Source organism: Hyperoodon ampullatus (genome assembly GCF_949752795.1).
Source record: "Hyperoodon ampullatus genome assembly, chromosome: 4".
NCBI lineage: Eukaryota > Metazoa > Chordata > Mammalia > Artiodactyla > Ziphiidae > Hyperoodon > Hyperoodon ampullatus.
This window is the reverse complement of record NC_136917.1, coordinates 129,160,125-129,177,503: the sequence shown is the minus strand read 5'-3', so window position 1 is coordinate 129,177,503 and position 17,379 is coordinate 129,160,125. Positions and strand designations below refer to the sequence as shown.

The 17,379-nt window shown below is 39.5% G+C and overlaps 1 protein-coding gene across 3 annotated transcripts in view; it reads right to left on the bottom strand.

Moving 5' to 3' along the window:
• Positions 1 to 17,379, bottom strand: part of PDE4D (phosphodiesterase 4D) — a gene marked incomplete at both ends in the record, with an annotated part of 1,136,097 nt that overhangs the window by 718,019 nt on the left and 400,699 nt on the right. The window contains one exon of one of the 3 annotated variants that reach the window (XM_079703995.1): positions 15,550 to 15,815. The exons of the other annotated variants lie outside the window; for them this stretch is intronic. Coding sequence (XP_079560121.1) covers positions 15,550 to 15,815 — 266 coding nt within the window. Of the gene's footprint in view, positions 1 to 15,549; positions 15,816 to 17,379 lie in introns of those variants that run through there. 3 annotated transcript variants of the gene reach the window in all.

Sequence of the window (17,379 nt, the reverse complement as noted above, 5' to 3'; positions counted from 1 at the left end):
AGAACTCATGATGAGGTCTATTAGGATTGTAAAATCTTCTGAGAGGAAGCTGTTGAGAGCTGCCCTGCTTAAGAGATTTAAAAGCAGACAGATCAAAGCATGTGTCATTGAAAATCCTGCTGGTTGTCCTGAGAAAGGGGTAAAATTGCAAACCCATTCAGTTGTATCCATTACTGTAATGACTTAGAATAGACTAGGATAATGAAAATGAAGGGTGAGCAGTGTAGGGTCATAATAATAGTAATCACAAGTCATGTGCCACTGATATTGAATTTTTCTTTTGTACAGCAAAGACAGTTTTGTGTTTTTTTCTGAATAGCTATGGTAACAGGTTTTATTTTTGAGTGTCTGGATTCCTGTCTATAGCACCACGCATCTGAGTAATACGCCTATCCCAAACATTCATTAGGATATTGAAGATGAGTCAAAAAACAAGATAGACATATGCCAAAGGGTTTCATGCTAAGAGTAAAATCTATTTACCCACTGAATTGACAAACTGAATTTTGGGCAGGTAAACAAGCAATGCTGTCACATCATACTGCATCTCATACTTTCGAGGTTAGAATTACGTAGATAGGGAAAGAAGAGGCTAGAAATTCGGCATGCTGAGAAGGAAAGTCTAGAATAGAAGGGTTCTCTTTGCAGGATAAGGCACTCTCTAAAACTTGGAGTAACATGCAATTTCTGAAGGGAAAATCTTCTTGAGTGATGCTGATTACAATTCTGAGCTCTGTGGAGCATTTAATTGACAGTGTATTTCTTATGGCACTTCCCTTAAAATACAGTTCTCTTCAAACTGATGCTATGCCTCTTTTAAATGGGCCACCCTATATATTCCGAACAAGCTTCTCCTAGTAGAGAATCATGTTGATGTAAATCTACATTGGCAAGATCGTCATCAGAGTCAGCTGGGAGTGACAGGCATGTTCTAGCCAATTCTGGGTGGTGTGTTGAAATATGCTTCCCAGGCTACAAGAGCTAATGCACAAAAGCCTACCCACGTCTTCATGAGGGTGACGTGCTGAACAGCAAAGCCGTGGCTCTGTCAGAACATAAAACACAGGCCGGGAGCATTTCTGGAAGAGAAGCCAACCAATCAATCACAGCAAAAGCAACATAATCCTTACAGGTGAAAAGGTGCCAGGGCTCGCCCTTTCCCTTAGGGCAAAAAAAAAAAAAAAGGTTTGCACAGGCTGCTTTGCAGGTCAACCTCCTAAGACTCAGAGGATCGTATTTCCTAATAACAGCCAGGTTCACCTAATATCCATTTGCAGGCAGGTAATACAAACCAACAGTTCAAACTCCAAACAGAAAGCTATGTTCTACCCATTTTCATATTTGTTTTGTTTACAAGTATGATCATGAAAACATCCCTGAACAAATGTTAAAATGCGGCACGGTCTTGCTCTCTTTAAAAAATAATTTACGCCTGCACATAAAACCTATTTATTTAATAAAAGCAGTATCATTGTAACAACTACATGTATGAACCATTGTGGCAAGTACAACATATATGTTTTCAGAATATTTTTTTTCAGTTCTTCAGTATCTATTTTTAACATCAGGCTTAAGAACAAGATTTTGTATCCAATGCAGGGGGAAAAAAATGGTAATTTCATGTTAGAAAATCTGCCCTAGGGCCATACATCTGGAAACTAGCGATTTCCCAATCACCTTTCTGCATCTTCTGTCACACTTCTCATCCCTGGAGCATGAATGTATGGTAAAGAGATGGGAAGAACGTGGCTTTACCAAACAGAAATGTTGGCGACCTGGCCAGCCGGTTCTCATTGCCTCTCTCCTCCATTTCTATCAATGCACTGCAGCCGAATTAGGGTGCCTGGAATGAATTAAAACAAGTAGACCCAAGAGACTGGCCATCCTAGCCCGAGAGTTGTACTTGTCTAACTGCATGGCCTCAAATGAGATCCTTGTCTTTGACACACAGTCATCACCACAAGAAGCCCAAGACTGCCAGGTCATTGTTCATCACCAGACTCTCATCCCCAGCTGGCTCTGTAAATCCCCTAGTCTGATTTAAGTCCCCAGCCCTCCCCCAGTCCCCCTCCAAACTCTCCAGTGTGAATTTGCACATCCTTGCTCTGACACTAATGGCCGCCCATTGAGGATGCTGGTTTATTTCAGCTTTCTGATGTGGCGGCTACTTCCCCTCCATGTTTTTGTACCACCTTCTCTACAGGAGAAGTAGGTATCTTTCTCGCTTTCCTCTGCTGCTTCCAGAGGGAATCATGACCATTTCTTAACTACCTTCCCTTTTACTACTCTCCTCTGAACCACCATTATATCTCACCTGGATCACTGCAACAGTCTAAATTGGTCTCCCTGTTTCCTCCTCTGCCCCACATCTGTATTTTCTACACAGGAGCCTGAACGATTTTTTCAAAACTTAAGACAGCCTGTGTTTCTCCCTGAGGCAGACACTCCCACTGCTAACACTTCTCCCTTCAAAACATCATGGTCATCACCAAGAAAAATCCCCAATCCTACTATAGCCTCAAAACACTACATGACCTGACTCCTTTCTATGTCTTGGACCTCATTTTCTATAACGTCCCCCTCCCTCAAACACACCAATCACATCATCCCTCAGACCTTTGCACTTGTTACTTCTTCTGCCTGAAATGGTCTTCCCCGAGGTAATCAGTCACCTTCTTCAGACCTCTATTCAAAAGTCACCTTACAGAGAGTCCTCCCCCAAAAAGTATATAAAACTCTATCCCCTTACCCTGTTTTCTTCTTCTTTATTGTACTTGTTATTCTCTGACCTACTGGAATATTTATTTATACATTGTCGTCTTCTCTGTTAGAATATATGCTCCATGGAGGCAGGACTTTGTCTTTTTGGCTCAGTGTTATAGCCTCAGAAGAGTGACAGATACAGAGTAGACACTCAGAAATTTAGCTCTTGATTCTTACCCTGGTAAGCCAGTCTTGAAACAGAGTATCAATACCTTAAGAGTGAAATGGTTTTCTGTGTACAGTCCATCAGAACTGCTAGATGTGTTTTAAGCATTATATTCTCATGCAATTTAATGAAAAGGCAGATACAGTCCCCACATAAGTCTCTGTCTCTGTTCTACGCATCAGAACACAAGTGCCACCAGTGGAATTAACACATCTCATTTGAATGGAAATACAACCGTGTTTTCTGCTATTTCTGAAGGATTATCTTAGAAGGAGTAGAAGGCACAGCTAGCGGAAAGATGGTATACACTGATCTAATTGAACTAAATCTCACATTCCAACCATTGAGTGTTCGGGGCATACACTTTTGGTTTAGCAAGCTTAGCGTGGGGTAATAACTCCAAATGTCACTTCCTTGTATTTGGAGTAGAGCTGTTAAGGAAGATAAAACTGATTGTGTTTCACTTAAGCATATAAATCTGTGGGGTGTGCATGTGTGTGTGTGTGTGTGTGTGTGTGCAAGAGAGAGAGAGAGAATGTTAGCTGACCTTTGAAACCTGATTCCAGCTTTCCTTTACAGTCGCTTTCCGTAAAGATACTCCATGCTGTACCCAATCTCCCCTAAATCCCATGTAATCCCCATATTGGTTCATGTTGTTCCTTTACTGAAAAGCATTTACCTCCTACCACTTCCTGTCCTTCCATACTTCACTCCAGTTCTCTTCCTACTGAAATTCTCTATGCTTCATGTTCATATCAAATTCTTTTCTAGGCTCCGTTTTTCTCTTTGTAAAATGTGACAATTAAACATAAACCTAATTAAGTTGCCATGAATATTAAATAACATAAGCTAAGAAAAAGCTCAATATGGGCCTTCTCTGTGACTACTCTATCTCACACTCCATCTCAAGTCTTATATGATTCCCATCGTTAGAAACAATCTCTACTTTCCTATAAACTCCACCACTCTTTGTACTTAGTTATGGCAACTACTGCTTTATGGTTATTTGAGTAATTGTATTTTATCCCCATCTGATCACAATCCTTGAGAGCAAAGACAACAATGCCCCGATAGCATCACATACAGCAATTTTCATAGAGTACACACAGTAGGAGGTGAATTAAGCTTCTAGATATCAATGGGTTCAGATCACCCTCAGTGTTCCTCTATGACTCTTTTTACATGATATTTGAATACTACATTATTCTTTTCCAAAAGTCTTTTCATTAAGTATATCATTTGAATTTTTAAATACTTCCACGAAGTAAGGAATGAATTAGTAATAGTTCCATTTTATGGATGCACTTAATTGTGACCTGTGGAGTTTAAATGATACCCCTGGGATCTCACAGTAAGTGAGTAGCAGAGTTGGACCAGACAGTATATTTTGGGACCTCTTTCTGTATCACAAGACTATGCTAGGTGTTAGGAATACACTAGTGAATAAAGTGAAAGCTTATCCTCTAGATCAGTGGTTCTCAATCAGGGACAATTTTGCCCCCACTGGACAGTTGACCATGTTTGGAGACATTCTGGACTTTTACTACAGGATGGGTGTGACTGACGTCTAGTGTGTAGTGGCCAGGGATGCTCTTACAGCCTACTGTGCACAGGACAGCCCCCATGACAAAGCATTGCCTTGGCCCATCGAGGTTGAGAACCTCTGCTCTGGATTCAGCTCCAGGATGATTGACTGTGAAGAATCTATAGGAAATAATACCAGAGAAGATTGTGGAGACGAGTTTGCAGCTGATGACAGAGACTTAAACACCAAGTTGAGGAGTATGAATTTTATCCTGTAGAACAGGGATTGGCAAACTATGACCAGTAGACCAAATCCAGCTCTTAACTGGCCCCCCTCTCAGATCTGCTGTGGGTGAAGAGCTGGCTTCCTAGATGTGACCTGGGCAGTTGTACCAGGCCTCACTCTCAGAAGTGCCCTGTGTGGGACTGAATGCTCTGCTGTTGCCTTCATGAAATTCTTAATATTCTTTTGAACGAGAGTTTCTGCATTTTCATTTCACACTGAACCCTGCAAGTTAGGCAGCGGTCCCATGTGGGTGTTCTAGTCTGGAAGTAAATCCTCCATAAGATTACGGAGGTGTAGAAAAATTGGGCTCCTAGCTTACCTCAGCTTTCACCTATTTGCACAGAGATCCTCACCGTTTTAAAAAGCCCATGATTGTGCCCTTTGGAAGTGGAACTTAGAAACTGCCATTAGCAGGTATAGCAGTTTTCCATAGAGCTTCTTTGCATCTCCGCAGCTACCAGGTAGGAAATTAATAATTATAGGGTGATAAAAATGGGGTACCAACACTTGACTTTCAATTGGGTAATTGGAATTACCCAATCCAAGTTCAGTGCGTTTACCTCCAACTAAGGGATTCAGACCCAAAGAACCCCTACAAAAACCGAGGTCCTTCTTCCAACAGTGGAAGTATCAGTGGTTTAGGACCACTGGGTTGATACATTAGAGAATCTGATGCACCAAGATGGTTTTAAGCATAAGGGATATCATTTACTGAATTCAAAATGTTGAATTAAATAATGAGAAAGTGATTTCCTTCCCAAATCCTTTCACTCATTCTTATTACCTGAAGGAGAAGGACTTAATCGGTCTTTCACATCTCTACATTACTTACTAACTGCTATTTTAAACAAAGAGAGAGCAGACCTCAGACTCAGACCCTCTAGCAGGTCATAGTATCCAGTTAAACTTGAATCTATTTAGCTTTTATTCATTGTATTTTTGTTCAATTATCTTCTATGTATGATAAATGACACTGGTTTCCAATTTATAGTAAGGATATAAAGCCTCATTTTTAAACATATATGCCTTTAAATAAAAATATAAATCAACTAAAGAAAATTAAATACAACACTGTACAAATGACCCACAGATGTACTTTAAACTGGGAAGGTGATACAGGAATAAGTGCACCGTTAATGACACTGCTATTGCTATTGTAAGAGGGCTTTATCAAAGAAGCCTGGTTCTATTCAGAGGTGAGCCGTATAGCATTTTGCCTTGTGGGTCATCCGTCTCCAATTCATATAAGTTTTAGTTATTACTACCCATAAATCATACACTGTTCTATTTGGCACACACTCAGGAGAAAGTCATTAAAAAAATCACACTGCAAAGTAAGACAAATACTATAAAACTAAAGAAGGTAAACAATAGAAATGATAATCCAAATAACCTTATTAAGCAGAAAGTTGCTTTCTTCAAAAGGTCAACAATACACACTTACCATTTATAAGTATAAATGTGAAATCAGCTATATAAGAAAATGAAAAAAATACCCATGTACCCTCCTAATAATAATATACAGAGGAAGCCACTTTATTTTAATGATAGCTAATTTGATCAGAGGGCTATCTCATAAGACTAATGGAAAGGAAATCGGTTGGTTTGAAATTACTGCAAGGTAAAAGTGGGTATGAACTACAGACAAAATATTTACATTAAAATAACCTGCTAAATCTCTTGAAAAAAATTTTCTGTTATTCAATTTTACTTATTCTGAAGATGTAGTTTGGAGAAGTGGTACTTTGTTTCTGTCAGTTTAAATTTCTCCAAATTTCATACTAAAACAACAAACAAACAAAAAACTGTGCAGGGTGTTTTGGGGATTTTGTTTGTTTCAAATTTCTCCTCAAAATCTTGGCATTTCTTTTATTAGCGTAAGTCTTGTGTATAATTGAACCACTATGAATTCTAAGAGATAAGAATTAGTCCTAAGAGTTTAACAAGCTAGTTATTCAGTCATTTACCAAGAATCATAAATATATTTTCATATTTTTTCAGAAATACAACAGGCATAAATTATTTTCAAAGTATAAACTAAAAATTATTAAAATGCGTATATTGGGCTTCCCTGGTGGCGCAGTGGTTGAGAGTCCGCCTGCCGATGCAGGGGACACGGGTTCGTGCCCCGGTCCGGGAAGATCCCACATGCTGCGGAGCGGCTGGGCCCGTGAGCCATGGCCACTGAGCCTGCGCGTCCGGAGCCTGTGCTCTGCAACGGGAGAGGCCACAACAGTAAGAGGCCCGTGTACCACAAAAAAAAAAAAAAAAAAAAAAAAAAAAAAAAAAAAAAAAAAATGCGTATATTTGCCAAATTAGTGACACTGTCATATACTGATTCATTCATGTATACTAAAGCCAAATCATACCCGTCTAGGTGTGTGTAAACCCAGAACACACACTCATACACACAGAGCTGTGGTGACAAACTCCAAACAAATGGTTAATCATTGCGTTTGAAACTTCTTTGACTATGGCAATCAAACACAACATCACCAGGACTTCTAGGCTGGAAGGCTATAGATCTCCCAGGTGTTCAGCATAAGAGCCACAGCAATTGAGGGTATGTTTCTCAATTAAACAACAAGTATTCACTAAATATATATTATACAGGTGGCACTTGGCCCCTCACAATGGATACAAAGATTGATGTATGTGAGGGTTCCTATTTTTTAGGAACTTACAGTCCAGCTGCACAGTCAAAACACACTCATGAAAAAGAAGACAGCATAAGACAGAAAGTGTTAAATAAATGGCAACACTGTGTTCTCAGAGTTCAAGGACAGATCTCACCAAATGAAGTAGGCAATTTGGCCCTGTACACATTTGCTCCTGAAAACCCAAAGTCGAGCCATTAATCCCAATGTTTTCACTTTCTTTCCTCTCATTAAACTTTACATTTTATTTATGATACACTGGCCCAAAGAAAGCAATCTCAGAAATGCCCTTTTAAAGAAGACAGAGAGCATGTACTTATGGTCCCAGAGATATTTCCATTCTGAAAACAGGTATCTTGTTAAGTCAAAGAGACCATTCCAAGATGGAGGGACTGGGCAGGAAAGCTGGAGGATGAGTAGAAGGAGAGTGTTTTGAGGTCAGATGGGCTGTGGTCCTCCTGTCTAGCCAGCCGGTCAATTGCAGTCAGCCTGTGAGTCAAGCCAGCTCTGGTTACCAAGCAGTTTGCTGCTCTGTTGCTTAGTGACTTGAGCCTGCAGACCATCATTTCCAGCTGGCTCTTCTGGAACCGAACCTTAATAGATTTCTGACTTAATCTTTTCTTTAGAGCTCAGGCCTTTCATGTCTTTCTCTCTGAATCATTGAAAGTAAAATTATCCTCCAATTGGTTTTGTCTTGATGCCAGTCTTAGTTTAAAACTACTCTAAAACAGAATGTTTTCTGTTGACCTTAAAACCTTCCTTCATCAAGGACATATATTTCTCCTCCACATACACATATTTTTGTCAAAAAAAGAGTCTACATTCATATAAGCCACAGGTGTTAAACAAATAAACTGAGATTCCACACTAAGAAAGGGTCTGTTATTACCTTTCTGTTAACTAACCACCATTCTGTGAAGTCATTGAATATGAACTGTTGCAGCTTTGATATACAAGCTGGGTAGGGAAATAAATGTGAATGTGATTCTTAGCCCAAAGGAAGGTAATGCTGAAAGAATACACAGTGGAGAGTTAGGCAAACCTGAGTTTAAGTTTTAAGTCAACTCACTTCATGGCTGCATAGCTGAATGATCTTGGTTATGTACCAATTTCTCTGGCCTTGGCATATGTATATGTAAAATACAGCTAATAATACTTAAATTCAACCGTGTTTGTTTTGAAAGGTTAATGTACATAAAGTATCTGACACACAGCAGGAACTAAATCATTATTGGCTATGATAATAAGTCTAAGATTATAAAGTTATGTTATTATGAACCTAAAGTTTTTAGTCCAAAATGAAATCAAACAATTTGGTCTCATATCAACTCAAGATCTCATTTTGAAAATAAGTACTTCATTTGAAGTAGCTGGACAGCATTTATGTCCTTAAAATTGAACATGAAATGATCTTTTTCCTGTTTTTTATATATAGTAGAAGAGATTGGTGTGTTAAGATGGTATATAATTGAAGATACAGTAAAAAAAAATTTTTAATTTGAATTTTTCTTATTATCTACAGATTTCCACGTTTCCTACCCTAAATCATGGCTTCCAGATGGTGTTCTAGAGTGAATAACACCAATGCTTTCATTCTGAAGGTCCTGCAGCCTTTTTATGAGCCACAGAATTATTAAAGCATTTTACCCATGAGGTATACACCTCACTAGCTTACAACAGCAAGTTGGAACTTCTTTTTAATTACTTATCTTAAATGTACTGTGGTTTGTTATCACTTTGTAAATTTAATTAGTCAGTTTCTTACTTGTAAATATCAAATGCCTCTATAGCCATATGACTTATGAATAAAAAGTCTACAATTCAAAAAGGTTGAGTAACTAAGGTCAAATATTAAGTGGCTGCAGAGCTGGAAATACATGGCTTCCACTATGCTAAACTCCACACAGTTTAAAAACATGATTTTTTTCAAAAGCAAAACCATTAAAAAACAACGACATAACTTTGCCACACTGGTGACAATAAAGCTTCTTCCTGAAACTGCTACTTGAAGAACAATTTTGGTAGCTTCCTGTCTAAGGGAAAAAAAAAAAAAAAGTGCTGAGGCTCTGAAGCTCAACTAATTACCTAACCTCACAGGAGCTTGTTATTTATAAAGACATTTATATAAAGAATAACTTTTAAAATTAAAGCTATGATTTAAAAATTATTTTAATGAACTTTGAGATTCAATTTTTTACTTTCTTCTCATTCAGCATTTCTACCAAGTTTATAAAAAAGACTGTGCTTTTGCCTGGAAGTAGTTTCACCACTAGTATTGACAGAATTGACTTTGGCTCCTACAGATACACTTAATCTCTTTTCTCTTTAAGGTAAATGTCAAAGGTCACAGAAAGTACATATGAGTCATAAATTGCCATGTTATTTCATTGTTTTCTTCATTTTCCTCAGTAACTATTTGTCACATTTTTATTTTATAAATTACAAACTTTTTTATTTTGTAATTTCTTAAATATCATAAAGACAACTGACAAGTTTTTAAGATGAATATCTTCCTGGGGTCTTCTGATTTTAGGAAAGGTTAAGCATGCTTTTCAAAAGTTACAGACACCCTTAACTTGCAGTGCCCCAAGATTCCTGCAGAAAACACAGCCAATTATACCAGAGACAGCTAAAGACTCAGCCAACTGGCTCCACCTAACCTGCTGGCATTACTTCCTGTTGTGCGTCCCAGAAAATTTCCCCCGGAAACTTCCTCCCCACCTCCTTATATCACATTATAACCACAGCCCACCTCTGGGTTCCCAGCTCCTAGGAGAGCACCAGCAATGCCCTTCTCTGGGTATCCTCACCATAAGGGGCAGAGAGAAGATAACCTTAAAGTTAAGTCAGGCAAATGTAGGAGAGTTGGAACAAAGAAGAAAGAGTCTCAAATAGAACTCCTAAATAATAGCTTTGAAAATCTACTTGGGTGTGTGTGGCGGTGTGTTTGTGTGTGACCTATAAACTCTCTAAATGGCTGGATTTCTTCTTTATAGGTGATAAAGGGTTTCTGGATCCTTCTGTAACTTGAAGAAAATTTAGAGTGTATTTCTCTCTTAAGCAACAACCATGAGAGCAACTGTAGTTGCTGAAGAAATTATGGCTCAAGAAAGCAAATGTTTACTTTTAAACATGAGCAATTTTATATCCAATGCCCAGTAAAGAGAAATTTATAATAAATAAAAATTATAGCCCAAAACACTTAACTAGCTCCCTGAAAATCTTTAAGATTTTCTAAAAGTCTCCTGAAAAATGCCTTTCAAAAATCCACCTAAATAAATTATTTTGTTGTTTAAGGACGTTACTAACTGCTTCTTCTACCTTTGGATATGTTGTAATTAAAAACACACACATACACAGAAATTTTAAAGATAAGACATATGGTATTACCTGGATAGTATCTTGCCCAAAGAAATCCTATTGCCTAGTAGCACTTACACACTCTAGAACACATTCCTTCATTTGCTGCACAGAACCCAGTGTAAAGTAAGGAAAAAAAACTGAAAAATATAAAGATTTGCCTGACTGATTTTCCAGAAATAAACTTAACACTGAAAGTTTTCTTCACCAGAAATTCCATTGACGTTCATGTTGACATCAGAGGGAATTCCCTACGTTCATGTTGACATCAGAGGGAATTCCCTACGTTCATGTTGACATCAGAGGGAATTCCCTACTCTGATGAAAACAGAGTCTGGTCTATAATCACCAGACTACAAAGTACTAGACATTAAGTAAACACGGTAAAACAAAATGATGAGAAGCATGAATACAAGAGGGTCCTAATCTAACACAGAGCACCAGATCGAACACCAGTGTTCAATGAACACTAGCTAGGGATATAATTATTACTAAAAACATTGTCCCATCCACAAACAACTGACAGGGTAACCATTTAAAAATGTAGACATGAGCCTAAAGATTCAGGCTGAGCAAGACTGGATTAATGGACACATAATAAAGAAAATATTAGCTTATATAATGACCCTCATTAAGTGTCTGTCCCTGTGCAAAACACTTTAATTTACACATAATTGTACTTAATAAAACCACAACGCCAAGTGGATACAATTACTATTCCCAGGAAACTGGGTAACAGAGAAACAAGCCTATGTTAAAGCAACTTGTTCAAAAATCACAATAGTAAACGGGAAGTCAAAATTTAAACGTAAGAAATCTGACTTCTCAGATGCTCTCTGTCCGAGTCACACGGCACCTGGAGTATTGTATCAATTCAGTAAAATACTCTTTAAATGGGTTGTGAAAATCCAAGTGAAGTCTGCTCAAGAACAACCAGGATCAACCTGATAACTACAGCATATAAACGTGAAATAACCTAGGGTGTTTAGTTAAGAAAAGAGAATAATTTTTTAAAAGCATGATAACACTGACATTACTGATTCATGGGTGTGCCAAGATGAATAGAGCAGGGTCCTGGCTCTCTGATGGGTTATTCCAAGCCTCTTGCTTTAAGGGCTAAGTTATGGAAGACAGGAGAGATTCAAGCTGTGGGGTTTTCAAAGCAGATCCAGGGAGACTTCCCTGGTAGTAGAGTGGTTAAGAAACCACCTGCCAACGCAGGGGACTAGGGTTCGAGCCCTGGTCCAGGAAGATCCCACATGCCGCAGAGCAACTAAGCCCATGCGCCACAACTACTGAAGCCCATGCGCCACAACTACTGAAGCCCGTGCTCTGCAACAAGAGAAGCCCCCGCTCGCCGCAACTAGAGGAAGCACACGTGCAGCAACAAAGACCCAACGCAGACAAATTAAAAAAAAAAAAAGTAGATCCAGGAACCAAGGATGATAATTACAAGGAAGGAGATTTCAACTGTATGTAAGCAAGGACTTCCCAGTCACTAGACTTGTCAAAAAATAGAATTGCTCTGTATAAACCTCATCCAGGAGGTATGCAGAGATGTTAAAGGACCAGTCATCATAGATATGACTCTATGAATTTAACTATGGTATAGAGGGTGAACCAGTAGCTGTTACTGCATTGTGACTGACATGGGTGGGCTGTTCACCAGATGTTTTACCTTATTCCTGGCAACGTGGCTGAGATAGGTTTACCCAGCCTCCTTTGCAGTTATATGTGGCCACAGGACTGAGTTCTATCTGGGGAATACTGGGATAAGTAATGTGTGCACTTCTAGACCTGCCTCATAAAAACTCACGAATGCCATCTTCTGTGCTCTTTCCCCGGATTCAGCTGAGCCTGGCAAACTTGGAAACCATGTGTTACCAATAGAAGAACCACAAGATGGTAGAACCTGAGGTCCCTGAATTACCCCAGGGCAGGCTAGCTCCCCACAAGAAGCAGAAGCAAGAAATAAACATTTACTGTGTCAATCCACTAAGATTTGGAGAGTATGTTGTAGAGCAAAATGTTTACCTGAACTTAATCAGAGGCCTTCCAATATGATTTTTTTACTGTAGTGTAAATAATTTGAAACCAAGGAACAGCTGTTGTTCAACTTTGTGATCAGTACGTACAAGTTAAACACTTTGGACTCAGTAGGTATTAAATATATGCATATCGGATGGAAAGGAATATCAGGTATAGGAACCAACATTCTGCGGCAGGAACACACGTGGTGTGTATTTAAATGGCTGATCATTTAATTTAGGAGGAGGGGAGGATTTGACTCTGGTTGTGGTAGTAGCAGCAGTTTAGATAGCAAAATATATATATATATAAGCAGCACAATTTGGAATAAATTTTTAAAATTCTGGATCATGCTTAGTCCAAGTAATGAAAGCACAGATGGAACAATATTTGTCGAAAGATGCCTGTGGATATTATGAATGTCTTGTGGCTTGTTGAACCAATAAGGAAAATATGAGGCACTCTTTCCAACTCCCTTGCTGGATGCTTTTTTTTTTTTTTTTTTTTTTGCGGTACGCGGGCCTCTCACTGTTGTGGCCTCTCCCGTGGCGGAGCACAGGCTCCGGACGCGCAGGCTCAGCGGCCATCGCTCACGGGCCCAGCCGCTCCGCGGCATGTGGGATCATCCCGGACCGGGGCACAAACCCATGTCCCCTGCATCGGCAGGCGGACTCTCAACCACTGCGCCACCAGGGAAGCCCCTGGATGCTTTTTTATCCATGAGGGATATTGTCTCCCCTTCGTTACTGAGAATTGGTATCATGATTTTTCTTTTTCATGTCCATTGCTCTTTTGATGCCTCCCTCATCTGCTGGAGGCCTGATACACCACAATGAAAGATCGGCAGAAATTGTGACCTTGGAGTTTCTCCAAACAGCATCAGAAAAGGAAGTGCCAGAAATTTCAGAAGAAAGCCTGTTTTCATGAGATTTCCTGCCTTCCTTACATCTCAACATGTCCAAATAGTTCCGATAACCTTCAGCTGAACTCGAGGTTGCTTCACTCAGATAGAAATCAAGTGTCTGAGTGGAGGCTTACTCATTTAGCAACAGGTACAATTAAGGAACTATAATTAAAAAGGCATTTCAACCAAAAGGGGCATTGCATACCAAAATTCTGGCCCTGACCCTGTCTGAACTCCAGCCAGCTTTCCTGCTCTGGCATCTGATGCTCCGTCTCAAGCCGTCCCTCTCCTCAGAGCATCTCCTAGTGTTGATCTATGCCTTTCATTCACTGTTTATCTCTGACAAATTCTTTCAATAGTATCTTCCTCAGAGAGAAGTCATCCTTTTCCATCATTTCTTTAAGACTGAAAAAAATCAATGTTTCTCTTACCCTTCTTACGAGCATTATATCTAACTAAACTTAGAAATGCCACTTAGTTAAAATCTTGGGGAAAATAAGAACTAAACTTAGAAATGCCACTTAGTTAAAATCTTAGGGAAAATAAGAACACTTCCCCAATCAGAGATCTAGCTATTTAAAATGACAATTCTGAGGTCAGACATTTCTTTGGGTGGGTCATGCCTTTTATTTCCTTTGTTGCCTATTTTCATCTATGACATGAATGCATTCCTGGGTAGGGCCATGTGGCTTAAGTTTAGATTTTGATTCTATTTCTTGCTGCTTCTTTCCTAGAAGTCTTGATTCTGTTTTTTGGGGGGATTTTTGTTTGTTTGCTTGTTTTGGTTCTGTTTTGTTTTGTTTTTTCCATTCCTGGCATACTCTTTCGTGTTCTATGGAAAAGCTGTATAAAAATCATCCAGTCAGTTTCTCAACGAACATGTTCATTATTTTTTTCTGTTATGTCTGTTTTCTTCATCATAATTAATATTCATTTTGCCAAAATGTGGAAGTAGTGCATAGAACCTACTACTGCCTAAAATTAACCAACTGTGTATCACAGACCCCTCTTTCTCTGATCATAGCCTAAAATTGCCTCTTTTCAGGCAGAAACACCATAATAAGCTCACACAATGATTTATTTTAATATTTGTTTTTACAAGAGCATGAAAATATCAAGAATCGTCTAGAAACCTACGTGGTACCATATGCATAAAACAAATTCACCTATTCTATAGAAGATAAAAACATTCGTAAAGAAAATAAAAATATTGACAAAATAGTCAAAGAATTCAAATTCAAAGAACACGGCAGTATTACCGAGTACCAGCCTGCAACTTTCTGCACGGCATTCCTAAACCCACTGAAAAGGCACGTTGAGATTACAAATATATTAAAGTCAGTAGTTAGGAGGGGTTTTACTTGGACACACCATTACACACACCCACACACACACTCCATACACATCTCTGTTTAATTGGGGATCATGCAGAAAAGAGCACAAACTATGATTTTCCTCCTCTCCTTTCTGGTCCTTTCTTTCCTAGGCTGTTGCAGGACCTGGCAGGACTACTAGCTTAGGAATTCAAAGAAACGCCACCACATAGGTATAGGGAAAAAAAAAAAAAAAAAAAACTGCATTCTTATTTGACATCTGGAATTCAGTTTTCTTGTAGGAACTTGCAATAGGAATTGAACTTTGAGAACCACCCACCTCAAAGGCTCCTATTACCAATCTCAAGGATTCCTGCCCTGACTTGGACATCTGTGGGATTTATTAAGGTAGATTACTTCCGATAAATCACGGGTCAGGAGTGAAGACGAAGACGTTCCCCTCCCTACCCCTAAAGTGAAAGGCGGGAGGCGCAAAAATCAACCAGGGGCACCTGGCCACCATGTCTAATAATCCGTGCAAACCTTACCACGTATGTGCCACTGTGAACCGCCGCTGTTTGGGGATGTTGCTACTGAGAAGCATCCTGCGCAGGAGCCTGGGGGAATTTCTCGGCGAAATCACCGGTGAGAGCTTGGGAGAAACCGATTTCCTTGCTGTCTTGGACTTCTCGTGCTGCAACAGGTTTTCCCGCAAGGATTTCACAAGATCCTCGTTCAGCCAGGGGTTTGGACAATGCGGATTATCCACTTCAGGGACTGTTAAGGTGTCCGGGCTTGCTGTCTGCTGAGCCATTTTCCCGGTCAACTTTGTACAGTTGGCAACGATCCAGGGCAACGTGGTTCCCTGGCCTCTTTCCAGTGATTGCCTTCCTCGGACTCTCGGGGAGACGTCCGGGGAAGCAGGTCGGATCGAGCCGCGGCTAGTTCATTCGGTCGCCTGCCTCAGTCTCTCGGCGGAGACTGGGCTGGGAGTAGAGGAGGCGAGCGCACTCCACGGCGGAAGCCTCTTGAACGTCACCCCTCCTCTGCCGAGCCCCCGCCAAAGATCACCGCCGAGCTCGCAGGGCAGAGAAACATGGAGGGAAGCCACGGCGAGCGAGGCTTTTGTCAGCGCTACAAGGCAGCCTGTTAAACTATTGGAACTAATGCGCCGCAGCTGCTCCTGTGACTTCTGCTTATGTACATAAAAAGTCCTGGGGGGAGGGCGTAACCATCAGATGCCTGCTGCTGGTTGTTTGGCTAGTCTTTCCATTTGCTTATTCCTGAATCCAAAGGAAAGAAAAACTTTGAACTTGACCTTCCTCTCCCGCAAGGTCTATTTATCTCCCTTCGGTCCGCGTTCATAAAAGAAATTGCTAGTCCCTGGTTTTTATAAGGAGAGAATAAACAAACATGAGCTAGACAAGGAGAAAAACATCCCTGTTGGCTAAACTCAATCTGATGCACCTTATAAAACAAATTGCAAGAGAATAAAATGAACTCTTTCTTTTCCTCCCTCTTTCTCTCTAATTAGAAACCAAACAAAAGGTTTCAAAATACTGCATATGGAACACATTACAGGTTGTGTTGTGTTGTTTAGCCTTGCTAATGAAGGCCCTTCCAAAGCGTGGAACAACACAGTTACATACACGAATGGTATTTGTTATCTCTTTGCATTTAAACTGATGATCCTCCAGAGGAACAGATTGTTTTCATAGGGGACTAAAAATGATTTTAGAGTTTCAATTATTGCTTATGGTATATACATTTTTATTCAATAATAGAAGAAATAAATCTAGCTTTTCATAGTTATTTCCTAAAATGTTTTTAATATAAGATTTTTATTCGTGGTCAGAATAGCTTCAACAAACTTACTCAAAGGAGGTTTAAAATCAAAGAGAAAATATTATTTCTTACCTATTTAGTTTGCTACTGGAGAAAAAATGTAAATATTACAATAATTCAAGTAAGTAGGTGACAAGGCCTGTTAAATCTCATTATACAGACACCAGAAATGTAAACATTAGAGCTGATTTTGGAAGGGAATCCAAACCTTTGATTATAGGTGTCCCCAGCAGCCTAGTGATGCTACAGACAGCTCAGGATTGAAATCAAATCACATATCTCAGGATCTAGGAAAATATTTTTTAAAAATTTAAAACACAGTAACTTAAGAAGGAGTTAGGAAATGCAGAATAGAATAGTCTGACTGAATTTTTTTTTTGGTTTCTATGATTACTATTAGGTCAATTCTAAGGGTTCCTCCTACTGTCTTCCCTTGTTGTTCCACCTTAAGTTTTAATTTCTTGCCTTTAAAATGTTACAGAAAAGGATACTCTGATGTTCTGTTCACAGAAGCACAGGGTCACCACTTGGTG